Genomic DNA, 24056 nt, shown 5'->3' with positions numbered 1-24056 from the left:
CCCGAAAATCTAAACCCTACCAAAACCTTTGAGATTTAGAGAAGCTTCTTCTCTCTATGGCAGCAGCTGCGAATTTCTTCTTCTCCAAGCCAATCTCTTCTACATAATTCGTTTATAGCATTCTCGAATCCGGAAGAACCCTAAGTCTCATCCATACCCAGGAAGGAAGAATCATGGCTCAGAAATGTGCGATTGGTTTGTTCTCAGCTATAGCAGCCGCTTCGTCTTCCTTTTCGAAATCGAAAGTCGCTGCTGCAGATGGTCCTCCTCCTCCACAGCATCAGGCTGCTTCTGATCCTGAATCTTCTGCTCCTCCGCGAGCTAGGAATGATAATCCGAGGACGAGCTCCGGTGGTTTCGATCCGGAGGCGCTGGAGCGAGGAGCTAAGGCCTTGAAGGAGATTAACAGCTCCTCTTACGCCAAACAGGTCCTCTTTTGTGTTTTTGATTGTCTCTTAGAATCATGCTTTAGGTTTAGGGGAACATTACAGTGGATTATAATCTGATAGAGTTTGGGGTTTGAGCTCTGATGATTTTTTTTATAAAGAAGAGATGTCTCTGTCAGATCTCTGTTTCTTTATCAGTTGTGGTTGGTCTCACATTGTTTGAATGTTTCAGGTTTTTGAAGGTATTAAGCAGAAAGAAGAGACTAAGCAAACTGAGTTTGCAGCCAAGGGGCAAGAGTATAAAGCTATGCAAGCCCAAGCTGAAACTGTGAGAGCTCTACTGACTTTAATGCTTATTATCCAATGTTTTGTATGTTTATATGAATTTGTGGTGTTACAACTATTGGCTACCTAATGGGAACGAGTTAGCAAATGCAGGTGTTAATGATTATAATGTTATCTTAGTAAAGTCGAAATAGTATCCTGTGAAAACATGCTTTCACCAATGCTGTCGAAATAGTATCTTAGTAAAGTTGGCAGGAGTGTTGTGTGTCTGACATTTTCTAATTTTACAGGAGAGGCAAAAGGTGATATATGATGAACAGAAAAAGCTTGCTCAGCACCAAGCACAGACTAAATCTCAGATGGCTCGTTACGAAGATGATTTGGCTAGAAAGAGGATGCAGGCATGCAACTTTCAACACTGTTTCACAACATCTAGAGCTTTTGTTTTCTTCATTCTGACAGATTTTGCTGTGTATGTGGTTTTACAGGCTGAGAATGAGTATCATAGAACAAGAAATCAAGAACTTGTGAGAATGCAAGAAGATTCCGCAATCAGGCAGGAACAATCTCGGCGAGCTACCGAGGAGCAGATTCAGGCACAAAGGCGACAGACCGAGAGGGAGAAGGCTGAGATTGAGCGCGAGACGATCAAGGTCAAATCCATAGCGGAAGCGGAAGGAAGAGCCCATGAAGCAAGGCTTGCTGAAGATGTAAACAGGAGAATGCTTGTTGATCGTGCAAATGCAGAGAGAGAGAAATGGGTTGCTACCATTAACACTACATTCGAACATATTGGAGGTGTGAGATTCGATTCCATTTACATGGTGTCTCTGTTTTCTTAGACATTAAATTCCTCTGCGTAGCTTGATGCAACCCATTTTCAATCAAAGTCATAACGCTGGTGTGACTTGAGTTAGTGGTTAGAATAGATGTGTGGCCTTATATATACACTGCATTAACATATATAAAGTTCTAATTGTATTAACAGGTGTTTGACATTTTACTCTCTTTTTTTTCCTAGGCGGGTTGCGTGCAATTCTTACGGATCAAAACAAACTGATTGTTGCTGTTGGTGGAGCCACCGCTCTCGCAGCTGGAATCTACACAACTAGGTAAAGACAAGATATTTTGTCCCTAGGTTGAGGAAGTAGCTATGAAATTTCTCGTTTTACATTACTTGATTATTGTTTCTTTGTTTGTTGTCAGACAGTTATTCTGCAATATTGAATTTTAATCTTTGCCAACTGCTAAATTGCTTGTTGCAGAGAAGGTGCAAGGGTCATCTGGAGCTATGTGGACAGAATATTAGGACAACCATCCTTAATCCGAGAATCATCAAGGGGCAAGTACCCTTGGTCTGGTTCGGTTTCTCGTGCATTGTCCACATTGCGTGGAAAGGGGTCAGCTATCAAAAATGGAAAAGGGTTTGGTGATGTTATCTTGCATCCTTCCCTACAGAAGAGAATTGAACACCTAGCTAAGGCAACCGCCAACACAAAATCGCACCAAGCGCCATTCCGGAACATGCTTTTCTATGGTCCTCCGGGAACAGGAAAAACAATGGTCGCCAGAGAACTGGCTCGTAAATCTGTATGTATTCTCTTTTATATCTGTTTTAAGGATAGTAGAGCAGAGGGTGGTGGTTGCTAGTTTCCATGATTGCATATGAAAATTGAAGCTTAGCTCTTAGTTCTATGTTGTTCATGCTATTCCCTGGGTTTGTTACTTCATCTATTTTTTTTTTTTTTGTTATTTTAACGTGTATAATTGGTGTAGGGTTTGGATTATGCACTGATGACTGGTGGAGATGTTGCTCCCCTGGGATCTCAGGCTGTTACAAAGATTCACCAACTGTTTGATTGGGGGAAGAAGTCTAAGAGAGGCTTATTGCTCTTCATCGATGAAGCCGATGCATTTTTGTGCGAGTAAGTGTTTTTTACTCACACTGATCATTTCAACACTTAGTTCATGGTTTTGATGTGTTTTATCACAATTTAACAGGAGGAACAAAACATACATGAGTGAAGCCCAAAGGAGTGCACTAAACGCCCTTCTCTTCCGCACGGGTGATCAGTCCAAAGACATAGTCTTAGCACTTGCTACAAATCGACCTGGTGATCTAGACTCAGCTGTGGCTGACCGTGTGGATGAGGTTCTCGAATTCCCTTTACCCGGAGAAGGAGAGCGGTCAAAGCTTCTAAGCCTATATCTAGAAAAGTATATAGCTCAAGCTGGTCCAACAAAGCCGGGTTTATTCGACCGCCTCTTCAAGAAAGAGCAGCAGAAGATCGAGATAAAGGGTGTCACTGAAGAGCTCTTAGAGGAAGCAGCTGCCAAAACCGAAGGGTTCTCAGGGAGAGAGATTGCGAAGCTGATGGCGAGTGTTCAAGCAGCTGTTTATGGAAGTGAAGACTGTGTGTTGGACTCTGTGCTGTTCAGAGAGGTTGTGGATTACAAAGTTGCGGAGCATCAGCAGAGAAGAAAACTGGCTGGAACCGACTCAAAGTGAGATTTTAAGCTGATCAAGTGGTCTCACTATCACAACATTGTTTAGGGAAAGATTTGAATCCTAATTGTTACTCGTTTTTGGTTGAGAGGTTTTGTACTGTTTTACAGCTTTAGATTATTTGCTTTTAGCAAAAGCAAAAGCCCAAAACTATAGTTCAAATAAAAATGAGAATCTTGACGGCAAAAAGATCAATACACCATGGTTATGTAGCAAATCCCCAAGCCTTATTTGAGATCAGTGGCATGGAAAATATAAAATATTGGATGTTAACAACCTGACAAGTGCGATCAAACAAAGTCACACTTGCCTGTATTTGATCGAATCCTTTATTAGATATATGATATCTGAAGATGTCGGAGCATCATCATAGAAGCGATACACAAACTTGAGACAATGCAATTAAAAAAAACGGAGAGAGACTAGTTATGTTTTCACTTGCGGAATGTTGCCTTTAGTGATGATGATCTTGAACATAACGAAGGCCACAGTACTTGCAGACGGCAGGCTCGTGTAGGTCGAGGCAAATGAACTCAATTGGATGACCCAGTGCTGGATTGGTGTCTGCACGTTATATATAAATCTTCAGTTAGGCAAAAATCACAAAGTCAAGAGTATCTTAAACCCACTGATGAGAAGTGGGGACAAACCTCCTTCACAAGCAGCAGTCCTTCCAACAACCTTGATAGGTGGAACCTCATTGATCAGTTCCATTGGTGACTTCTTGCTCCTATCCTGTCACGTTATGCAAAAACCACCAGCGGATGTGACAAAGACTAACAAGGAAGCATGAACACATTCCTCTTACTCATATCAACAAAAGCTTATCTCAACTGCCCAATGTCCTCTAAACTCAAAACGACATCTGACCGTTGATTCAAATAAAATACCATACCAGATAAGAAAATCGTAAACATGTAAAATAGAGATCTAACAATAAGGGAGCTCATCATCGACATATCATTTAGGATGAGAAAGAAAAATCTAAAGTTACCTGCATCCATTTGGCCGTGTGGTTTCCGACTAAATCGTCTGTTGGAATGCCGAGCTGAATGCTAGCCGCCGCCACGCTAAAGTTCCTCCTCGGAGATGGGAGAATCTGCGATCGGATCAGAGCTTTCAGGAGATTCGACGCCATTTTTGCTCCTTCAACACCCATCAAAAAATAATGTCCTGAAGAAAAAAATAGCGAGCGAGAGAGAGACAGTTGTTTGCAAGGCGAAACCAGCTTCTAACTTGGGCTTTAGTTATAGACGATAGCCCATTATTTTATAATTCCACTAGGCCCATAAAATAATGTAACATTGATAATAATGGGAAAATGGTAAGTTTTATGGTTAAATTGGCCTTAAATAGAATATGCCTGGAAGTTCTGTTATTCGATCGGGTACGGGTTCGGTTCCTTTCGGATCCAGATCTTTCGGGTACTAAACATTTAGACCCGGTATATAAATTTTTTGTTAGGATTCGAATCGTTTTTTTCGGGTCTAGGTCGGTTCAAATATATAATTAAAATACTTGTAAAATATCCGTAATTTTCGGCTCCGTAACGGATTCGGATCGGGTTCGAGTATTTAAGTTCTGAAAATAACACGAAATACCAAAATCCCATCAAATTTAGTCGTAATATGTCATATATATCTCAAATTTTACAAAATAAATTAAAATAAATTTAATAATTAAAATAAAACATTTTTAAACTCTAAATTTTATATTTAAAGATTCATATTACTTGAAAATGTTACAAAGATAATAACAAAGATTGTTAACAAAAAGATATTTCAACTAAATCATAAAATAAAATATATACAATAGAACACAAAAAATCATAGTTTTGGATATTCATATTTTTAAGTCGGGTATGAATTGACTCTTATCAGGTCGGGTCTATTCGGGTTGGTTCTTTTCGGATTCAGATCTATTTGGGTCGGTTTTTTTCATTTCCGGTTCTTTTGGATAGAGAATTTTGAACCTAATAGGTATACCTATTGTAAATTTTTGGTTCGGTTCGGGGTCGGATATTTTCCGATCGGTTCCGGTTCGAGTTTTCGGATCTTCCTAAAATGGCCAGGCCTAAACTAGAGTTTATGCTCCTGTGTCTGCTTACTCTTAGGCTATTGGGCCTTGACCCTAACGTTTACGGATTTATAATGGGTTATCGGGTTATTTATTTGGCTAATTACCAGTCAAATCAAAATAACAAAAATTCAAATGCAATCATATACTAATACAGTAGTAATACTACAACACAGAAGGCTTTTATTATTAGAACGAAAGTGAAGTACAGCCCTTAAAGGCCAAACTTAAACTTATAAAAACAACTACAACAAAACGTAATTAACTCATCTCCAGCTGATAACCAACTCTAAAACGTCTCTCAGTCATCACTCACGAGCCACCACTATGAGCTGTTTGCCGACGTTCTTACCATGGAAGAGTCCAATCAAAGCAGAAGGCCCGTTCTCCAGCCCTTCGGCTACATCCTCAACGTACGTGATCTTCCCTTCTCTAATATAAGGAAGCACAAACTCCAGAAACTTTGAGTATTTGTCATAGTAATCAAAGACCACGAAACCTTGAAGCCGAACCCGCTTGTAAATAACAGTTGCTAGGTTGCGTACACCTTCCTGCTCCTCCAGGTTGTACTGTGAGATCATTCCACACACCGCGATACGGCCGTTTAGCTTCATGTTTAGGAGCACTGCGTCTAGCATCTTGCCTCCTACGTTCTCAAAGTATATGTCTATGCCTTCCGGGAAACACCTGGAGGTTAGAAAAATTTGTCAAATCACTATGATGTCCCATGAAGCTATTAGATATGAAAACAAGTATTTGCTACTGACCTTTTCAGGGCAGCGTTAAGGTCTTGCTCTTCTTTGTAATTGAAAGCTTCATCAAACCCAAACTTATTCTTGAGAAGATCAACCTACAACAAAAGAAACAAAAAGGGGACAAGTCACTCTATGTGTTAGCATTGGATCAACAGGAAGAGTAAAAAAGTAAAGTGTGGTTACCTTTTCATTACTGCCGGCACTTCCAACGACATAACATCCCATAATCTTTGCAAGCTGTCCCACCAGCTGACCAACAGCACCAGATGCAGCTGAGACGAAGACAGTCTCTCCTTTCTTAGGAGAGCAGATTTCATAAAACCCGGAATAGGCAGTCATCCCGGCCATACCTGTCAGAAACAGAGTAATGCTTTCTAAGACCACTAGCAAACTAAACTATTGACACTTGTAGAGCTTTGAATTATTCAACATAATTGGGAGATAGTGTCAAAATAAGCCAAGACTAGACCACAATGACAAATGTATCATGCATTCATGCTAAATATCATAGAGATAGAAGCACATAAAGCATTATATATCACAAGCTTTCTCAGTTCTCACTATCAAGCTCACATTCTTCTCTGAAATTACCAAGTGAAAAACTGCATGCAATCAGGACGCGTTGGTCCAAATGGTAAATGGGTTCCGGCTGGAACTACCGCCACTACCGTCACCTAGATTCGATTTGCACTGGGAGAAGCTATTTACAATGTTTGGGTTCCCGGCAAAAAGCTGAAACCATTTTTTTTTTATCAAAAAAAAAAACTGCATGGATGGTCAAAACAGAAAGACATACCAAGAAGGCCAGTGTAGTAGGACAAGGGAACATCAGTGTGTAGGATCTTAAAATGTGAGTAAGGAGTTAGAGTAATAACACTGTACTCCTCCCATCCAACAATACCCCAAAGTAAGTCTCCCTTTGTGTAATCAGGGTGCCCTGATTCTATCACTTTTGACACTCCATACCCATATATTGGCTGCAAACACAACACGGTTGAACCATTTACCAATAGGTACGTAAGACAATAAAATTAAGAGCATCATTAACCCGATCTCTTATTTGGGTTATTAATTCATGATTTAACACTTTTTTCTACGCTTTTCGGTTAAAAAACGTTTCTTATATCTTTTATTAAAGAGACGGTTCTTAACTTTTAACTAAGACCGGGGTTAATCATGGTCTAACATGGGGTTAATAAAATAATAATATTTGGAATTTTAAAATATTTATTCAAATCTATTACTGCTAACAACAGTGATGCATGACTGGTTACACGTATTCACTAATCCGATTAATCTACCACAGATTCTTTCATAAATTTGTACCTGGCCAGGCTTGTAAGGTAGAGCGAGAGCAGCAGTGGAGGGATTAGGCTTGCTCATGCGAATGCGCATGTAAGGATCGCAGGACAAGAAGAGATTCTTCACCAGAACCTTGTTAGATCCCGCCGGAACACTTAGATCCACGGTGGCATCGTTGAAGACGAGGTCTGATTCCTTGGGGAAACCGGCGACGTAATCTCGCAATATGACTTGCTTGTTATTGCTCGCCATTGTTATCTTCTGATTTAGTTTTTGGTAAGTATTGTGATTTTTCTCGTTTATGTCTGTAGGAACGTTGAGGACGCGCGTCTGCCTTTTATAGGGGATTTTATGTAACGTGTGATCATAGCCACGATCTCTGAAGATAAAAGAGAATTCTCGTCTTATTTATTTTCCAGTTTATGACGTTATATTATGTTCTGTGTGATAATCAGTGACGTCACAGTGTTTTTTTTTTTTTTTCATTTTCACACTACTTTCACATTGTTTTGAGCTACTTTTTTTGTTGTTATTTTGCGATAATTAAGTTTCGTTTCACATTTCATAATTTTTTTTGTCGGCAGGTATTTATTTGAAAATCAATACTTCATCCCTAGTAAGTGTCACAATGAAATTTTTCACATAAATTAAAAAATTTGCTGAAATATACGTAAATTGTTATTAATTACACTTCTAACCAATAGTATTTGAGATAAATAGAATTATTCATAAAACTAATGCAGTTTACCATTAATTTTCAGCTGAAACTAAGTATAATTTGCATTAAAATTGTAAAATGACACTTTTGTGTAACAAGAAAAAATGTTAGAATGAAACTTATTATGAATCAGAGGAAGTATTACACAACAGAAAAAAATACTTATTGCAAATAATATAGAAAAATCTCGAAATTGAAATAGAAATATTTTTCTGAAAGAGTAATTTTTTACATTTTAGAAAACATATTAAGAAAACATTCGAAATTTACAAGTTGAACCAAGTTTTTGCCGCGAGCTTCTTTGTGACCGACCAGTGAAATTCCCTGGTAAATGGCGACACCACCTCTGGTTACTGCGTTTGCCATCCATAGCCTCAAGCAATGAGGTAGCAGTGAAGGTGGAGCTAAGATTAGTTCCCCTTGTTTAGAGACATTTGGCTTCAATCTCTTCAAGAGTAAGACCCTTTGTCTCAGGCACAATGAAGTATATGAAGAAGAGAGACACTACACATATCACTCCAAATCCACAGAACAATACTCCAGCTCCTAACAGCTCCTGCAGAAAAAAAATACCAAGTGAGTTAAAACCACAGGAAGATATGTAGCCAACAGGATATATGATCACTGTAATTATCATAACGGATTGTAGCTCGGTGAGAAACAGTCTTTCAGTTGGTAAGCTGAGAGCTAAATGGGGAACCTCTAGTAAAACATGTTCTTCCAAAGTTATAGCTACATTCTCTGTAAGGAAAAGAAATTTAGGAGTTTCTTGGTTCTTGAATCTTTTACCTTTAGAGGTGAGAAAGCGAATGTCACAAGCGCGTTTGTGCCGAAATTCACAAGCACTGCTATGCTGATTCCTCTGCCTCTTAGTTTTAAGGGGAATATCTCTGAAATCATCAGCCAACCAATAGGACCAAAGGACAACTGTGCAAGATCGTATCAAAAAAAATTATAAGATATTATTGCGAAGAGTGGAACCTTAATTAGAAAAAAAATCTGTGAAAAAGTTTTACCTGATAGCAGCCCACATACAGTAGCAATGCAACTACAGCAACAGCTGGTACAGTAGTGTAAAAGATGTAGTATGACCCCAGGAGGAACAGTGAGATCATCTGTTACACAATTTAAAACCAGACAAAAGGAAAAACAATTCTGAATCATTTATGTTTTCTGTTTCATGAAATTGAAAAGACACAAAGCAAAACAATACTGACCATGCCACTAACACCACCAAGAAGTAAAGGCCTCCTTCCAAGTCTATCAATCACTATAACAGCAACTCCAGTCATAACCAACTGCAACAGTAAAGTACCACGTTTAAGTCATTCAAAAGGAAACATACTGCTGCATAAAAACTTGTTCACAAGGATAAGACAGTTTAAAATTTGCTAACCACTCGTACACTTATTACTCCTCCATTTTTTCATACCTAAAAAGATCTGATATGCCAAACTAGATGGAAGAAAATGAATACCTTCAATAGACCGAGCAGAATTGAGATCCGAGTTGCATCAGTTGCAGCAGAAAAGCCAGCAGTCTAGGAGTTATAGCGGTCCAAAGAAAGAGGTTAAGATTTTCTCATAGTGAAACAAAAGCCAACTTAATTAGAGATGAGAAGAAAAACCTGAAGTATTGATGGTGCATAATAAAGTACACTTGGTTGCCCAGTTATCTGCCATTTCAAAAATAGACATATACATATATTTAGCTATCATTCTTTCTCCTAAAGGACATTTGATGAATCTAAATGCACCAACCTGTTGCAACAAGACTAAACCTCCTGCTATAGTGAGAGCCTTCAAGCATTTCCCTTGAAACAACTCACCAAGTGTAGCTTCTTTATCCTCGCCCACAGAGGAAAGTTCAGCCAAGATCTCGTTCACTTGCTCAGCGGCTGAGTCAACTACCACAGACCCTCTAAGACGGCGAAGAGACTTGATTGCCGCCTGTTGAAGTCTCTCCACATTCCCTTTACCTTGGAGAGAGCGCAGTAACAGCCACCTAGGGGATGCTGGTAGCCAGCACATTCCAATTCCCATGATAACCGCCAAAGGGATGATCGTTGCGTACATGTAACGCCAACCAGAGGTAACCGTAACCCAAAGGCTACCTATTCCATAACCTCCCTTCACAAATTTCTATGTGTCAGTTTCAAAACAGAGAGAAGCGAGCAATAAAATTATGAAATCCACAGAGATTTGAGAACTTACAACCATCCCAAGGACGGTAAAGAACTCTTTCAGTGAGATCATCCGTCCACGTATCTGACTAGGAGCAGTCTCTGCAATGTACATCGGAGCCGCGTGCATTGTCTACAATATATGGGAACAAATCAGCTTTGAAGTTAAAGAAGAATGCTAAAGAGAGTAATCGATCTTTACCAGTCCAACACCGATGCCATACATAAGCCGTCCAATAATCAGGACATAGAAGACAGGTGCCACTGCAGTCACAATGGCTCCAACAAGATATAAGAGCGCAGCCAAAATCAGCTCCTTTCTTCTTCCTTGAAAAAATTAAATCCAAACCAATTCAGTTTCTTTCATATGGAGACATTGCTATGTAAACAAGATGAAACTAACCTATAATGTCAGCAACACTAAATGCCACAATGGATCCAATTAAGGCACCGTACAGTGAGCCACTAGTCTGCACAAAAATATTGTAAGCAAATTTAAATTGTCTTTCCACAAGAAGAGGAAACAATAAAAAAAAAAAACTAATGCAATAACTAACAAGGAGCAAGAAAAGTGGAAGATAGACTCACAATGATACCAACATCCACTGAAGACAAGTTGTACCATGAGATTCCACTTAGCTTAGGCGACTGTACAGGAAGTTAAAAGCAGCTTAGACTAGTCAAAATTGAAGAGAACAACGCAATGGCACTGCTTAAGCACAGTTTAAAGGCAATTTACCTTAATAGAAATGGTAGCACAAGAAGTGGCACCAATCTCGTAACCAAAAAGCAACGCTCCAAGAGCTGGAAAGAGAAACCTGACAATAAATGACTTCTTAGTATGCTTTTTAAGACAAGTCTCTATCATGTGTGCAAACCAAAACAGGTTCCCCCACTTGCATTTTTTTAGCAGAAACATTGGCAAACAAAATGTGAGTAGCAATCAAAATCTTTATGGGACCCATAGTTTGTATTAATGACAACCAAACAAAGAAAAAAAAAGGGAAAACGACAGATAGAAAAAAAAAAAACAACTCACGGGGGGATGGCTGCAAGAACAGAGTAGTTTTCTGGGCTGTGGTGGTTCTCTTTGATCAGAGGTTGTTTCTCTGAGCTAATCTCACCTGAAGATGAATCACCAATCTACACAGGAATACAATAATAATAATAATAAAAAAATACAAATGTCCAAGCCGCTTATTTTGACTGGACAAGAACCAAACAAACAAAACTCAGAACATTTTTTTTTTAAACGGAGAAAAGATGATGTGCAAAACCTGTCCAAGAGAAACGATCGATTGTTTCTCGGCATCAAACCCCATGGCTACGGTTCGAGGGGATCCCGAGATTCGTTGAGTGAAGATTGTTCAGGGAGAGAAGGAGATAGAAGATCTCTCTATCTCGCTCTCTTGGGGGGGCTTTGACGATTTGACTTGTTTTGAATTGGCAGAGGAGATAAAATGAGAGGAAGGGAGACGACTATTTATGACTGGCTGATAATAACTGTCAACGGACTTTTCAAATTACTGTTCTTTTGGTTGACATATTATTCTTTTACTGTTTTTTAACGTTCTTATTTTTTCTTTTTCTCAACCAATTTCATATAAAACATGTTTTATGTGATTGATTAAAAAAAACATGTTTTATGTGCTAATAATAAAGAAAAAATATATTATTGTTTGTTACTTTTTTTCTGTCGACTTATAGTTTGCTACTTGTTTCAACCAAATTATTTTCCATAATCAGTTAAATAATAAGAAATCAAATTGTTCTGTAAAGTCGGCAATGGTTACTATGGGTAGAAAACCATCAATAGAAATATATTTTACGAAGTCATGCAAAAAACAAGTTAATTAGGTACTTGGATGAAGGCACCAAAGCAAAGTTACTCTTCTGTCCCTTAGTAACATCCGTGTAAAATAGTAGTAGGCATGCATTTGGGTTGAGAACCGTTCGTTTTGAACGGAGTCTTCTTCGATTAGGTCTCGCCGACGGTAAAGCTCCGCCGTATCGTCTTCAATTGAACCCAATCATCAAGATTCCTACAAGCACACCGATCATCTTTAAAGATAGAGGAAAAGCTCGAAGATGAGAAACACCTTTATCAAAGGAAGGAATCGAGAATCAAAGATTGAGAAGGAGAGTCGATTGAACATAGAAATACTGGAACGCTGATCGAACGGAACCGGGAGAACCCCGGTGGAGAGCCGGCGAAGACAGTGAAGAGGTTCACCACTTCCGGAGACAAAAGCCGCCGAAGACGGTGTTAAGAAAACCACCGCTTCCCAGAGGCAAACATCTGATCAGTATAAACAACGAAAAGATTTGAGTACTCTCATCCTCTCCTCCGTGAAAGATTTTGGAGAGAGAACGGAAGAAAGAGAGAGACTCTTAACGAGTTCTGAAAAAATCTCCCTAGAAGTACTTTTCTTGCATTTGCGTGAGTCTATGTTAGGCGGGTGAGTTATCATTATATATATATATATTTTTTTTTTATATATATTATATTAAATAATTCAATCCCACGTCGTGGAGATCCGGAAGATTATAACGGGTATCTGAAAGTACAACGACAACAAGTCCAGAAACGAGAACTAAATATAAAACAAGAGAATCAAGCGAGGGAAAGAAGATAGATGAAGCGCAAAGCTTCCATCTCCGACAAGACACATGTGGAGGAGAGCATTCTGGTGTTCCCACGACATCTCCAAAACCGGCGTGTCCGAGACTGATCGTAGATCTGTCAAACAGTTGGTCTTCATACCACAACCCACCTTCAGAGGTAGTCATGCGGCCCCGGCGTCCGTTTTTCGACCCTCAAACCTTAGAGCTGCAGCCAGAAATACTAGATCTATGCGCACATAACCCTAAATCCATCGGTCAAGAGGGAACCGCTCACAGCGAGGAGAACCGCCATCTCCTCACAAAGCTCTGTCGCCAACAGCCACCATCACAACCGCTGTGAATATTAGGGATAAATGTCCTACATCGGATATTGAAAGAGATCCTTAGTAATATATAAGATGGATGGGCCACTCCACTTATCACCAATTGGTTTTAGGTTGGAAGCTCGTCTAGCTTAACATGGTATCAGAGCCTGATCCATGCAGTCCAATCCGATCCATTATCGATCCAGTCCAAATTCGGCCCATCGATCCTTGCCCGAACATTCCGAGATTGACGCTCAAAGAGCCATCATCTCGAGGGGGCGTATTAGGGATAAATGTCCCACATCGGATATTGAAAGAGATCCTTAGTAATATATAAGATGGATGAGCCACTCCACTTATCACCAATTGGTTTTAGGTTGTTAAGCTAGACGAGCTTCCAACCTAAAACCAATTGGTGATAAGTGGAGTGGTCCATCCATCTTATATATTAATAAGAATCCCTTTCAATATCCGATGTGAGACATTTATCCCTAATAGTGCACACCTCTGCGCCCCAATCACTGACTTGCAAAGTCGAGCGAACCTCTGCACCGTCCTCTAGCAGAAAGAGCAAGCCGTTTTCCGACGAGCCAATAGAGCATCAGCGACGCCTTGGAGATCCAACGCTTCAGAGATCTCACCACTTCGGAAGAGAGAGAGAGAGCAGTGCCTCTAGACGACCACCGGATCGCTAACTCCCGTCAGTGATGCGCAGGTTCCGATTCTCAAGGGGAGGAGAAGGATTGATCTACTGAATTGTCATGAATGGCGTCGGAGAGATCCTCTCCAAACAGAAACGATATAAAACAAGGAGAGAGGAAGGAGTTGCGCGTGGTGTTCACGCCACAAAACCACACGTTGCATCTATAATACAAGGGCGATTTTGGTTTAAAACAAAAGCTGTACATTATGTTTTTACTATGACCATTTAGCTAAATAATGTTTGAAATGTGTCTATAGCGTTCAATTGCTCTACTATTTATTTTATGGAAAATTCCATAAAAATATTTCAACTAAATTTTATTAACATTTTTAATAGCCAATTTTTTTCGTTACCCAGTTTAATACCCCAATTAGATATTTTGTTCATTTTAATATACAAACTTTTGAAACTATGCCCATTTTAATATCTAATTTTTGTTTATTTTAATTAAACTACCAATATATTTCAAACAAAATTTAAAAGTTTGGATATTAAAATGGGTACATTTTAAAAGTTTGTGTATTAAATTGAAAAAGATAATTAATTTAAATATTAAACTGGATAGCGAAAAAATTTAGGTATTAAAAAATTTAATGAAATTTATTTGAAGTATTTTTATAGAATTTTTCCTTTATTTTATGATAGAATATCTTGATGAAAGATATTTTTCTTTGTTTTGATCCGAGTCAGAAATTCTATATCTGGGGTTTATCACAATTTTATTACAAAACTCTTCATTCTGCTAGGGATAATTGTTATTTACTCATGTTGTTTTAAGTTTTAGCATTTTTTTTTTTGTAATTTACAGCATTTAACATAGTTTTTTTTTCTTTCACTAGAGCTTCATGGTCGTTTAATTTAATTATATTTAGATGTAACTGCTTTTTAAAAAAAAAAATATTTATAATCATGTAATGTAATAATCTCCTCTCCAGAGGTGAAGGAAGCTTGATTAAGCAAAACAGCATCAATTACACAATTCCATAAACCCAAATTGTTCAGCTTAAGATCCAAATCAGCTTTTATTTTTACTCAAAAGAGACTGAGACAAAACAACAAATCACTCACTCAGAGCATAAACCAGAGCTCTCACATTCTTACTTGGTCTTGGTGGGAACCCATGGTTGGTACCGAGTCCAGTTCTTTTGCCCCGGGTTCAAGGTATGTCCTTTAGAATGGTAAATGTACGCATCACCATGTCCAGAGAAGTTCTCTCTATGCTCAATCCCATACCTTTTTGGTTTCTGACTCAACAGCTTCAAACAAAAAGAGAGACACATTGGATTTTCTTCAACTTATTATAACTATAGCATATTTAAAATCGGTTTTATATTTATATACCTCATCTCCAGTGTGATCGGTGATGAAATGAAGCCATCCGTGCCATTCTGCTGGCACTTGAGATGCGTTGTAACGATCCTTGGATGCATATTCTACCCACCTGTGTCGACCTGTTAGCAAGTGACTCAATGTTTCAATGTAATAAAGCGAATTGGATAGAGTATACAGTCACACCACTATGTTTTTACCAAATAAAATTATGCAATCTAGCAGATAAAAGATATTGGTTCGATAAAATAGTTCCAGGGTTAAACCAAAATGCTACATTTCAGAGTAGACAAGAGACATTTGAAGTATATTCTATAAAATTCACTGGACGAGAATAGATAGTAACTGTTATTGTAAAGGAAACAGCGTACCACACTGAGTATCGCCGAGCTTCTGGTAGTATTTGTTACCGAACTTGTCCACACCAATAAGCGTTGCTCCTATGTTGTGTATTTTGGTTTGCCTTAAATAATACGGAGACATTAAAAAAAAAAATATACATTGATCAGAAACTGTGACTCAACAACAAATAAAACTACAACGATTTAAACCAGTTGAATCATGTATACATTAGATACTTACAAGAGGTTCCCATCTGGCAGACATCTCCTGTAATGAGAAAATTGAAAGAACCAATTAGAGAGAATGGCTATGTTATAAGGGATCTAACAAAATCGAATCGAAGAGGACGAGAGATAAGAAATACTAACAGAAAGCCTTCTTCTCGGATCATCCTGAGGAAACCTCCGAGACCTTTCTCTCTGATCGCCTCCAACGCACTCTTCGCCACCGTCAATGCCATCGCTGTCCTCTCTCTATCTGGATCGATGTCGGAAACTCGAAACAACAAGGAACAGATACGATAGACATTTGCCAAAAACGCACCGTTTTGTTCTCTGTGTTGCATTATTCGCATGGATCCTACGTTTCATGGGCCACACTAATACTTGCTCGCTGTTTCCTGAATCAACATTTTATTATTGGGCCCAAACTAAATAGAATCCAATAAAATAAGCATTTTGTAACAATCATTTAGTAATACAATTGTTTTTTTTTTTGCTAATTTAGTAATACAATATTCAAATCTAATATAAATGGTATTAGAATCCAAATTTTATGGAAATTTTATTCTGAGAAACATATAATTTGAACACTACAATGTTTTTAAATCATACCAAAAGAGGGATGTCAAAATAAATAAAATCATACCAAAGAGGGATGTCAAACAAATAAAATCATACCAAGGAGGGATGTCAAACAAATAAAACCATACCAAAGAGGGATGTATGTATTCAATTTCAAGGGTGAGAATATGCATATCCACCTACTTTTCTTAAAAAAACTTTGTCAATTTTAGTTAATTTTAAGCACTAATCTTTTTTATGGATCCATTACATTTTGTGATTGTGCCCTCAATATCTTAGGTGATTCAATCAATTAATTTAAAATAGATAAACAAAATGTAAAAGATGGAAAAGTTAAATATATAACAAATTAAAAAATAATAGCCAATTTACTTATATTTTTGTCTAAATTTACTTATGTTTTTATAGCTTTTCACTAAAAACTCACAAAAATGACAACAAATATCATAGTATACGCATTTTTAAATAGTAGTTTAATATAAAGAGAAAAAAACTATAACTAATAACATTGTTTATCACATACAAAAATTATGAATGAATACCATATAAGGTTTAAATAGTCTAAATAATTTATTACCTTTTATCAATTAAACAATATAAAGAAATATATTTTTGCTTATTGTGCCAGCAAAGATGTAGAAATAATGTGTCAATATGCAATACTATTTATTGACTTATTTAGTTATTTTACATGAATGCATTGTATTTTATTATAAACTTCCATGTAATCCATGTTTATCTTTTGAATGCCACATATATAAATATAAAAATCAAATATTACAAAAAATAACAAGAAAACAAAAAAATAATCTAGAAATAATGTATACATATATGGTACCATATATTGACTTATTTAGTTATTTTATATGAATGCATTGTATTTTATCATAAACATTCCTTATAATTTCATGTAAATCTTTGAATTCCATATATATATATAAACATATATATATATATTCAGCAAATACCATATATATAAATATATAAAATAATAAGAAAAAAAAATCTATACAAATATGTTTTCCTTCACATTTTCCCTCACTTGAGCATTTTCTGTACGTTTCTTGGCCTCCATATATTCAGTCTCGTGTGGAGTCTCTCTTTTGTTTTGTTTTGCGCATATTCCCAACCATGGCTGCTGAGAGGTTAAGGGACTTGAGTAAGCCTATGGACGTCGCTTTACTCGATGCCACCGTTGATTTCTTTTATGCTACAGGATCTAAGGAAGAAGTAAGTCGAAAATAATGTTTATGGCTCTCCATCGAAACTGTTATGCGTGTTGTCGTTGCTTTTCTTGTTCTTGTTACAACTGATTGTAACTTGTGTTAAATAAATTTACAACAATGCTTCTGACAATCATTTGATGCTTTGGTGTAGTGCATTGCGTATGTTTTCGTTGCTTAGTTTAAAATCTAACACAAGTTAATGATCAAAACATCTTTCAGAGAGCTGCTGCGGATAATATCTTACGGGATTTGAAAGCTAATCCGGATACTTGGCTTCAAGTGGCTCACATCCTGCAGAACACCAGGAGTACGCATACCAAGTATTTTGCCCTTCAGGTAAGTTTAGTAAATTTGCTTATATATATCCAACGTACGAATAATGGTTACTTTTTTGAGGGGCTTGCTTGCTCTAGTTGCTACAAGGAAAAGTTCTCATGGATTCCATCTTTCAGGTGCTAGAAGGTGTTATCAAATATAGGTGGAAGGCATTACCAGTTGTACAACGTGATGGAATGAAAATGTACATCTCTGACGTCATTGTGCAGGTACATATATATATTTAAGAGCGCATTACTTTTTTTGTTTTGTTAGAAGCAAGATGCTAGGTTAAGTAAACTGAGCTGTTTTGATAACTAATTTACCGTGTAGCTTTCAAAGAACGAAGAATCTTTCAGATCGGAAAGGTTTTATATCAACAAGTTAAATCTCATCTTGGTTCAGGTATCTTCAGGTTTTTTGGCTAATAGTTGTGTTACTTGGTTTATTTTCCTTACTCCCTATGATGCACTTACTATCTGATTATTTCTGATGCTTATATACAGATCTTGAAACATGAATGGCCGGCGAACTGGAGAAGCTTTATACCTGATCTAGTTAATGCTGCTAAAACCAGCGAATCTATCTGTGAGAATGGCATGGCTATTTTGAAAGTAAGTGCATGCATATTGTCTAGTTAGTGCATTTTGCATTAGTTACGTGTGTGATGTACTTAATAACATTCCTTTTTTTTTCTTTAGCTCCTAAGTGAAGAGATCTTTAATTTCTCAAAAGGAGAGATGATTCAGAGAAAGATAAACGATCTGAAAGAGTCTCTAAACAGGCAAGTTTATTTGAACCATGTTCAAATATCTTTCCATAATTTGCAAATGATGATATTGGCCATACTTTACTGAGTTATCCTACTTTCTTGTGTGCAGCGAGTTTAAATTCATTCACGAGTTATGTCTATATGTTCTCTCAGCTTCCAAAAGACCAGCACTTATACGTGCAACGCTATCTGCATTGCATGCCTATCTTTCTTGGATTCCGCTTCCGTATATTTTCCAGTCACCTTTGGTAATATATTTGGAATATAAGTGGAATAAGAAAGGTTTAACAAGTCTAACAATGAAGATAGACTTGATAACTGAACTCGTTACTTGCAGCTGGAAACCCTCCTTACGTTCTTCTCTGTGCCGGCATACAGGAATCTCACTCTTCAATGTCTGTCAAAGGTATGCCGGTTTATAGCCCGGTCCATGTTTTGTTGGTGTCTTTATTTTGCTGTTATATGTAACGAGTTATGTTCTTGTGGCAGGTTGCAGCACTTAAATATGAAAAGCACTACAGAAACCAAGTTGTCCAAATGTACATGATTTTCATGAAACATTTGGAGGTAATGCTGCTTGTCTTTGTGTTTTGACAGTTTTGTTACATTGATGTTTCAACTAATTACTCTTTGTTTTCATGCAGGGAATGCTTCCTTTTAATATTAATATCCCAGAGGCATATTCAGCTGGAAGTAATGAAGAACAGGCAAGTCTTTTACGTGCAAATATTTTATATTTTACGGTAACATTTCGAGGTAATGCATGACTGTATATCTTTTTTACCTCTAGGCTTTTATCCAGAACTTGGCACTCTTTTTCACTTCGTTTTTCAAGGTAATTTTCTTTCTTTTTGAAGCCAAAAGGGGGAGGGTTTTGCATTTGATTTTTGTAGCCTTTTTTTTCTTTTGCTTTTTATGCATTTCAAACATAATACGGTGTTTAATGTTCTTCTTGTTGCAGCTACATATAAATATCCTAGAAACTACATCCGAAACTATTCCCTTCCTACTTGCTGGTCTGGAATATCTCATTAAAATATCATATGTTGATGACACTGAAGTGTTCAAGGTATGTGGGACTTACCCTTGCTAATATACTTCTTGCCGTTGATGCATTTTTAGGTCTCAGCTTTTGCTTGCTTATGAGTGAACAGGTTTGTTGTGACTACTGGCATTTACTAGTTTCGGAGTTGTTTACATCAGGTCAACGAGTAAGTCACCCCTGCACTAACTCCAAGCCTCTTAGGATTCCAAATGTGGCTACTTACGTTTTTTGTCTTGATTTGCCTATTGTCAGATGGTTTTTCATCCTCCTACGGTTGGGAGCATCGAACCTGAAATCACAACACCAAAAATACTTTACTCTGATCAACTATCAAAATTAAGGGGGCTCATGATTAATAGCATGGCTAAGCCTGAAGAAGTGCTAATTGTTGAAGATGAAAATGGGAACATTGTCCGCGAAACTATGAAGGATTGTGATGTTTTTCTCCAGTATAAGGTACCAACTTTATATATCTGCTATCTTCTGTTATATAAGATGTAACAAAGAATAATAACTCGATCTAACAGTTGACTTGTTTCACATTTAACACTGTGTCAGATAATGCGGGAGACATTGATCTTCCTCACACACTTCGATAATGATGACACTGAAAGACAGGTACTTACTATGAGGGATGTAAGATTGTACTTATGGTTTGGATTAATGATTTGAAGGCTTATCTGACCTTGTTGTATTGATGCCAACTTTTTGTTGTTCATGCAAAGATGTTGAGTAAGCTAAGCAAACAGATAAACAAAAAAGAATGGACACGGAATGATCTGAACACTTTGTGCTGGGCTATTGGGTCTATTTCTGGTTCCATGGATGTAGCAAATGTAAGATCTCCTTGCATCTTCAATGAACAACAGTTGAAGATTTTGTTTGTAATGCAATAGCAAATACCTTTTTGGACTCTAGGTATTTGGTAGCATCTTCCTAACGTCCCTAGTCTTCTTTATTGACCTTCCATTCATTTATGGTCTTGTTATTATGTTTCAACCAAATTTTTGCTAGTTTTATCACATTTATTGAAACATTTGAACTCCATGTCTTTATTACAGGAAGACAGATTTCTAGTGAAGGTTATTCGTGCTTTATTAAGTTTCAGTGGAATCATGAAGGGAAATGACGATAAAGATGTTATCGCGAGCAACATCATGTGAGTTTGTCTCTACATTATAAATGCTAATATTGAAACCTATCAAATGACTACTAGCACTAACTTAGTATGAGATTTTCTTACTATAAATGGATCACTTGTTCCCTGCTACGTACCATGATAAACTTGAACTTGTTTCATGCATGATTCGTTTGAGTATTTGATCTTTGTCTTCTTGTACATTCGTTTCAGGTATGTTTTTGGACAGTATCCAAGATTCTTAAAGGGCAATTGGCAGTATATGATGGTGGTTGTTAAGAAGTTGTTTGACTTCATGCATTCGACTCAACCGGGTGTTAAGGTAATTCTTCCCTTTTTTTTTTTTGAATATAATTCTTCCCTTTTTCATGATTGAGAACTTTGATTTCAATACCATCCATGTACCAACAATGATTACATGTTAATATTGATAAGAAGCTATTCTTTATTTCCTTCTTGTCTGATCTTTCTAACATTAATCTGCTCAAACTAATATCCTACCTTTTTTTTCTTTTAGGACATGGCTTGTGATACATTCTTAAAGATTGCTCAGCAATGCAAACGCATATTCCTTGTTGTTCAGGTATGTACTTGTTAGTTTAATGCACATGGTTAACTCTTGACTTTATCATCTACATTGATGTGATGTGTGTTCATTTAGGTTGGAAAAGAGGAGCCATTTGTATCTGAAGTTCTAGCAAGCCTTAGTACAACTACTAAACATCTTGGGCCTCATCAGATTCAAACTTTTTATGAATCTGTATGTATTTTTCAGTCCTTTCTCGGCAATGGTGATATGAATCTATTTATTGCCGTGATCTCACTCTCTGTCTGTCTATCTTCAGGTTGCTTGTATAATCGAGGCTGAATCAGATCCTCAGAAGAGACGTGAATACATCAAGTGGTTGATGGCTCTCCCTAATCAGGTTTGTTAATAAGCAATTAAGTCACTGCTCAGCTCTTGTTTTCCATAGCTCGCTAAAAGTATAGTTGCCCCCAACAATGTAGAGATGGGCAGAGATTATAGGAGAAGCACGTCAGAATGTTGATTTCCTCAAAGACCCTGATGTGATACATAATGTGCTTACTATCCTCCAAACAAATACAAGAGTTGCAGCTTCACTGGGAAAATACTTCTTATTTCAAATTTCATCGATCTTCTTGGCTATTCTGAATATTTACAAGTAAGTTTTTCTATACTTATACAAAACATTTACATTCTTCTTATAACTTAGGAATAATTGGCTTTACTCTTCCTCTTATGCACCAGGATGTACAGTGAACTCGTGTCAAGCAGCATTGGTGATAGTGGCCCGTGTGCTTCGAGGATATCTTTGATTAAGCTTCTAAGGTAGGACGGCTTTTTATACCAAATATATAAAAAAAATCACAGGTCTTGATACCCTAATAGTATATTACAAACTTGAATAATACTATTATTATTTTATGCTTCTTGTGACAGGTCTGTTAAGAGAGAAATCCTGAACCTGATAAAAACGTTTCTAGACAAAGATGAAAAAAACCCACACATTGGCAAACATTTTGTTCCACCAATTATGAATGAAATACTTGCTGACTATGCAAGAAATGTTCCTGATGCAAGGGAATCAGAAGTTTTATCACTCTTTGCGACAATAATAAACCAGTAAGTCTTCTTGTCTCAGCCTATGCATGATTTATCAAAAGAAAAGTTGTAAGACAAAATGTAACATGAAAATGTGTTTGTGTAGGTACAAGGTTGCAATGCAAGATGATGTGCCTCGCATCTTTGAATCTGTTTTCCATTGCACTTTGGAGGTAACAGACTCTATGGTCCATGGGAGTATTTTTTTACTACTATTTATGGAAGTAGAGATGGAGTAAAATATATAAAGTGGGTCAATTATCTTTTCATCTTTTAAGCAGATGATCACTAAGAATTTTGAAGATTATCCAGAACACCGGCTCAAGTTTTTCTTGTTACTTCGTGCCATTGCTACATTTTGTTTCCGTGCTTTGCTACAGTTGTCAAGTGAGGTTGGTGATTCTGGTCTTTACCTGGTCGTAGTGAGCTATCATATCTTTCTACATCAAATGGTCACTAGTAATCCTTGAGCTTTTCTTTGTTTTTTTTATGCCTCTCATCAGCAACTGAAGCTAGTCATGGATTCGGTTATCTGGGCGTTTAGGCATACCGAAAGAAACATCGCTGAAACAGGACTTAAACTCTTACTTGTGTTGCTGAAAAAGTTTCAGGTTTTTAAACCTAAGCGTTTCATTTTTAGCCCTCATTATGGCACATTATATATATGTCTGATCAATAACATGTTTTCTCTCTGATTGTGACAGAAATCTGCTTTCTCTAACCAATTCTACCGGACATACTTAATGCAAATTGAGCAAGAAATTATTGCCGTGTTGACCGATACCTTTCACAAGCCAGAGTTCCATTGGCATGTGTTCGTGCTACAGCGCCTATTTCAACTGGTAAAAAATCTATATATATATACACACACTTAAAAATCTACCATTTGCTAGTTTCAGTGGATCTTGAGGGAGGTCCATTAATATAAAACATTTTCAGGTGGAGAGCGGTGCTTTGACCGAACCTTTGTGGGATGCTTCAACGGTGCCTCAACAGTATCCAGATAACGCCGCCTTTGTTTGTGATCACACCACCAAGCTTCTAAGCTCGTCATTCCCCAACATAAGTGTACCAGAGGTGACAGAATTTGTGAAAGGACTTTATGAGTTGAGAGATCACCCTGTTCCATTTAAGAATAACGTACGAGACTTCCTTATACGGTCCAAAGAATTTTCTGCTCAGGTAACATAGTTTAACTACAAAAGATTGGTTTCTCTTTCTTTTATTAAACCACTTTTCATTCAAACTCAACTGAATGTTTTTTTCTTCTTCTTCTTCTCCAGGATAACAAAGATTTAGATGCTGGACCTATTGCTCCCGACGAGAATCCAGATGAGATGAGTGATTCATAAAAATATTTATTTTCATAGCAAAGTCTTCAAACAATGTCTTTTTATATTATCTTGGATGATTTGGTTTTCTAGTATAATTGAAACCTTTGGAGGATTTTATGCCATAATCAAATTCCTTAATAAATAAAAGTTATCTACCTTATTTGTTATAGGTAACGCTGTATAGATTAAGTACTTACATGCAAATATGTTACATTAGAAAGTCTTTAGGTTAATAGTGTAAGGTCAGCTCAACATTTCCTAAAATGTTCTCTTACTCGGATTGAA

At 37.2% G+C, this 24056-nt stretch overlaps 6 protein-coding genes across 7 annotated transcripts; 2 read left to right on the top strand and 4 right to left on the bottom strand.

Moving 5' to 3' along the window:
• Positions 1-8: 8 nt before the first annotated feature.
• Positions 9-3297, top strand: LOC125587548 (ATPase family AAA domain-containing protein 3-A-like). 2 transcript variants are annotated; one of them, XM_048758268.1, is made up of 8 exons: positions 10-428; positions 619-714; positions 962-1072; positions 1160-1469; positions 1693-1783; positions 1937-2261; positions 2448-2596; positions 2673-3297. In XM_048758268.1, the coding sequence occupies exons 1-8, from the start codon at positions 174-176 to the stop codon at positions 3178-3180; spliced, it is 1845 nt and encodes a 614-aa protein (XP_048614225.1). In that variant the 5' UTR covers positions 10-173; the 3' UTR covers positions 3181-3297. The 2 variants fall into 2 exon arrangements, with proteins under 2 accessions (XP_048614224.1, XP_048614225.1); XM_048758267.1 differs by having other exon boundaries at positions 9-428; positions 962-1469.
• An 88-nt stretch (positions 3298-3385) lies between these two features.
• Positions 3386-4413, bottom strand: LOC111213985 (NADH dehydrogenase [ubiquinone] iron-sulfur protein 6, mitochondrial-like). Its single transcript, XM_048758271.1, has 3 exons — positions 4172-4413; positions 3828-3912; positions 3386-3741 (listed from the first exon to the last, which is right to left on the bottom strand). The coding sequence occupies exons 1-3, from the start codon at positions 4334-4336 to the stop codon at positions 3632-3634; spliced, it is 360 nt and encodes a 119-aa protein (XP_048614228.1). The 5' UTR covers positions 4337-4413; the 3' UTR covers positions 3386-3631.
• Positions 4414-5416: 1003 nt separating this feature from the next.
• On the bottom strand, positions 5417-7650 carry LOC125587549 (NADPH-dependent oxidoreductase 2-alkenal reductase-like). The gene is made up of 5 exons (XM_048758270.1): positions 7335-7650; positions 6805-6985; positions 6192-6358; positions 6021-6103; positions 5417-5940 (listed from the first exon to the last, which is right to left on the bottom strand). The coding sequence occupies exons 1-5, from the start codon at positions 7560-7562 to the stop codon at positions 5562-5564; spliced, it is 1038 nt and encodes a 345-aa protein (XP_048614227.1). The 5' UTR covers positions 7563-7650; the 3' UTR covers positions 5417-5561.
• A 483-nt stretch (positions 7651-8133) lies between these two features.
• On the bottom strand, positions 8134-11727 carry LOC106435927 (D-xylose-proton symporter-like 1). Its single transcript, XM_048758269.1, has 14 exons — positions 11488-11727; positions 11250-11353; positions 10950-11028; positions 10799-10858; positions 10614-10680; positions 10413-10537; positions 10242-10343; positions 9789-10157; positions 9656-9703; positions 9506-9568; positions 9246-9326; positions 9045-9143; positions 8818-8955; positions 8134-8584 (listed from the first exon to the last, which is right to left on the bottom strand). The coding sequence occupies exons 1-14, from the start codon at positions 11530-11532 to the stop codon at positions 8453-8455; spliced, it is 1512 nt and encodes a 503-aa protein (XP_048614226.1). The 5' UTR covers positions 11533-11727; the 3' UTR covers positions 8134-8452.
• A 3028-nt stretch (positions 11728-14755) lies between these two features.
• On the bottom strand, positions 14756-16117 carry LOC125587547 (probable NADH dehydrogenase [ubiquinone] 1 alpha subcomplex subunit 12). The gene is made up of 5 exons (XM_048758266.1): positions 15883-16117; positions 15755-15781; positions 15544-15635; positions 15185-15294; positions 14756-15099 (listed from the first exon to the last, which is right to left on the bottom strand). The coding sequence occupies exons 1-5, from the start codon at positions 16086-16088 to the stop codon at positions 14941-14943; spliced, it is 594 nt and encodes a 197-aa protein (XP_048614223.1). The 5' UTR covers positions 16089-16117; the 3' UTR covers positions 14756-14940.
• Positions 16118-16800: 683 nt separating this feature from the next.
• Positions 16801-23902, top strand: LOC106435952 (protein EXPORTIN 1B-like). The gene is made up of 29 exons (XM_048758265.1): positions 16801-17547; positions 17763-17879; positions 17996-18088; positions 18192-18263; positions 18365-18472; positions 18560-18642; positions 18740-18878; positions 18968-19036; positions 19120-19197; positions 19275-19337; positions 19421-19699; positions 19785-19886; positions 19928-20131; positions 20234-20293; positions 20401-20511; positions 20737-20834; positions 21027-21135; positions 21331-21396; positions 21475-21573; positions 21659-21739; positions 21822-21997; positions 22084-22164; positions 22276-22458; positions 22544-22610; positions 22719-22829; positions 22941-23048; positions 23142-23279; positions 23377-23619; positions 23721-23902. The coding sequence occupies exons 1-29, from the start codon at positions 17449-17451 to the stop codon at positions 23787-23789; spliced, it is 3306 nt and encodes a 1101-aa protein (XP_048614222.1). The 5' UTR covers positions 16801-17448; the 3' UTR covers positions 23790-23902.
• The last annotated feature ends 154 nt before the right edge of the window (positions 23903-24056 follow it).

The sequence above is a fragment of the Brassica napus genome, chromosome C5 (assembly GCF_020379485.1).
Source record: "Brassica napus cultivar Da-Ae chromosome C5, Da-Ae, whole genome shotgun sequence".
Classification (NCBI taxonomy): domain Eukaryota; kingdom Viridiplantae; phylum Streptophyta; class Magnoliopsida; order Brassicales; family Brassicaceae; genus Brassica; species Brassica napus.
This window is presented reverse-complemented; position numbering and strand designations above follow the sequence as displayed.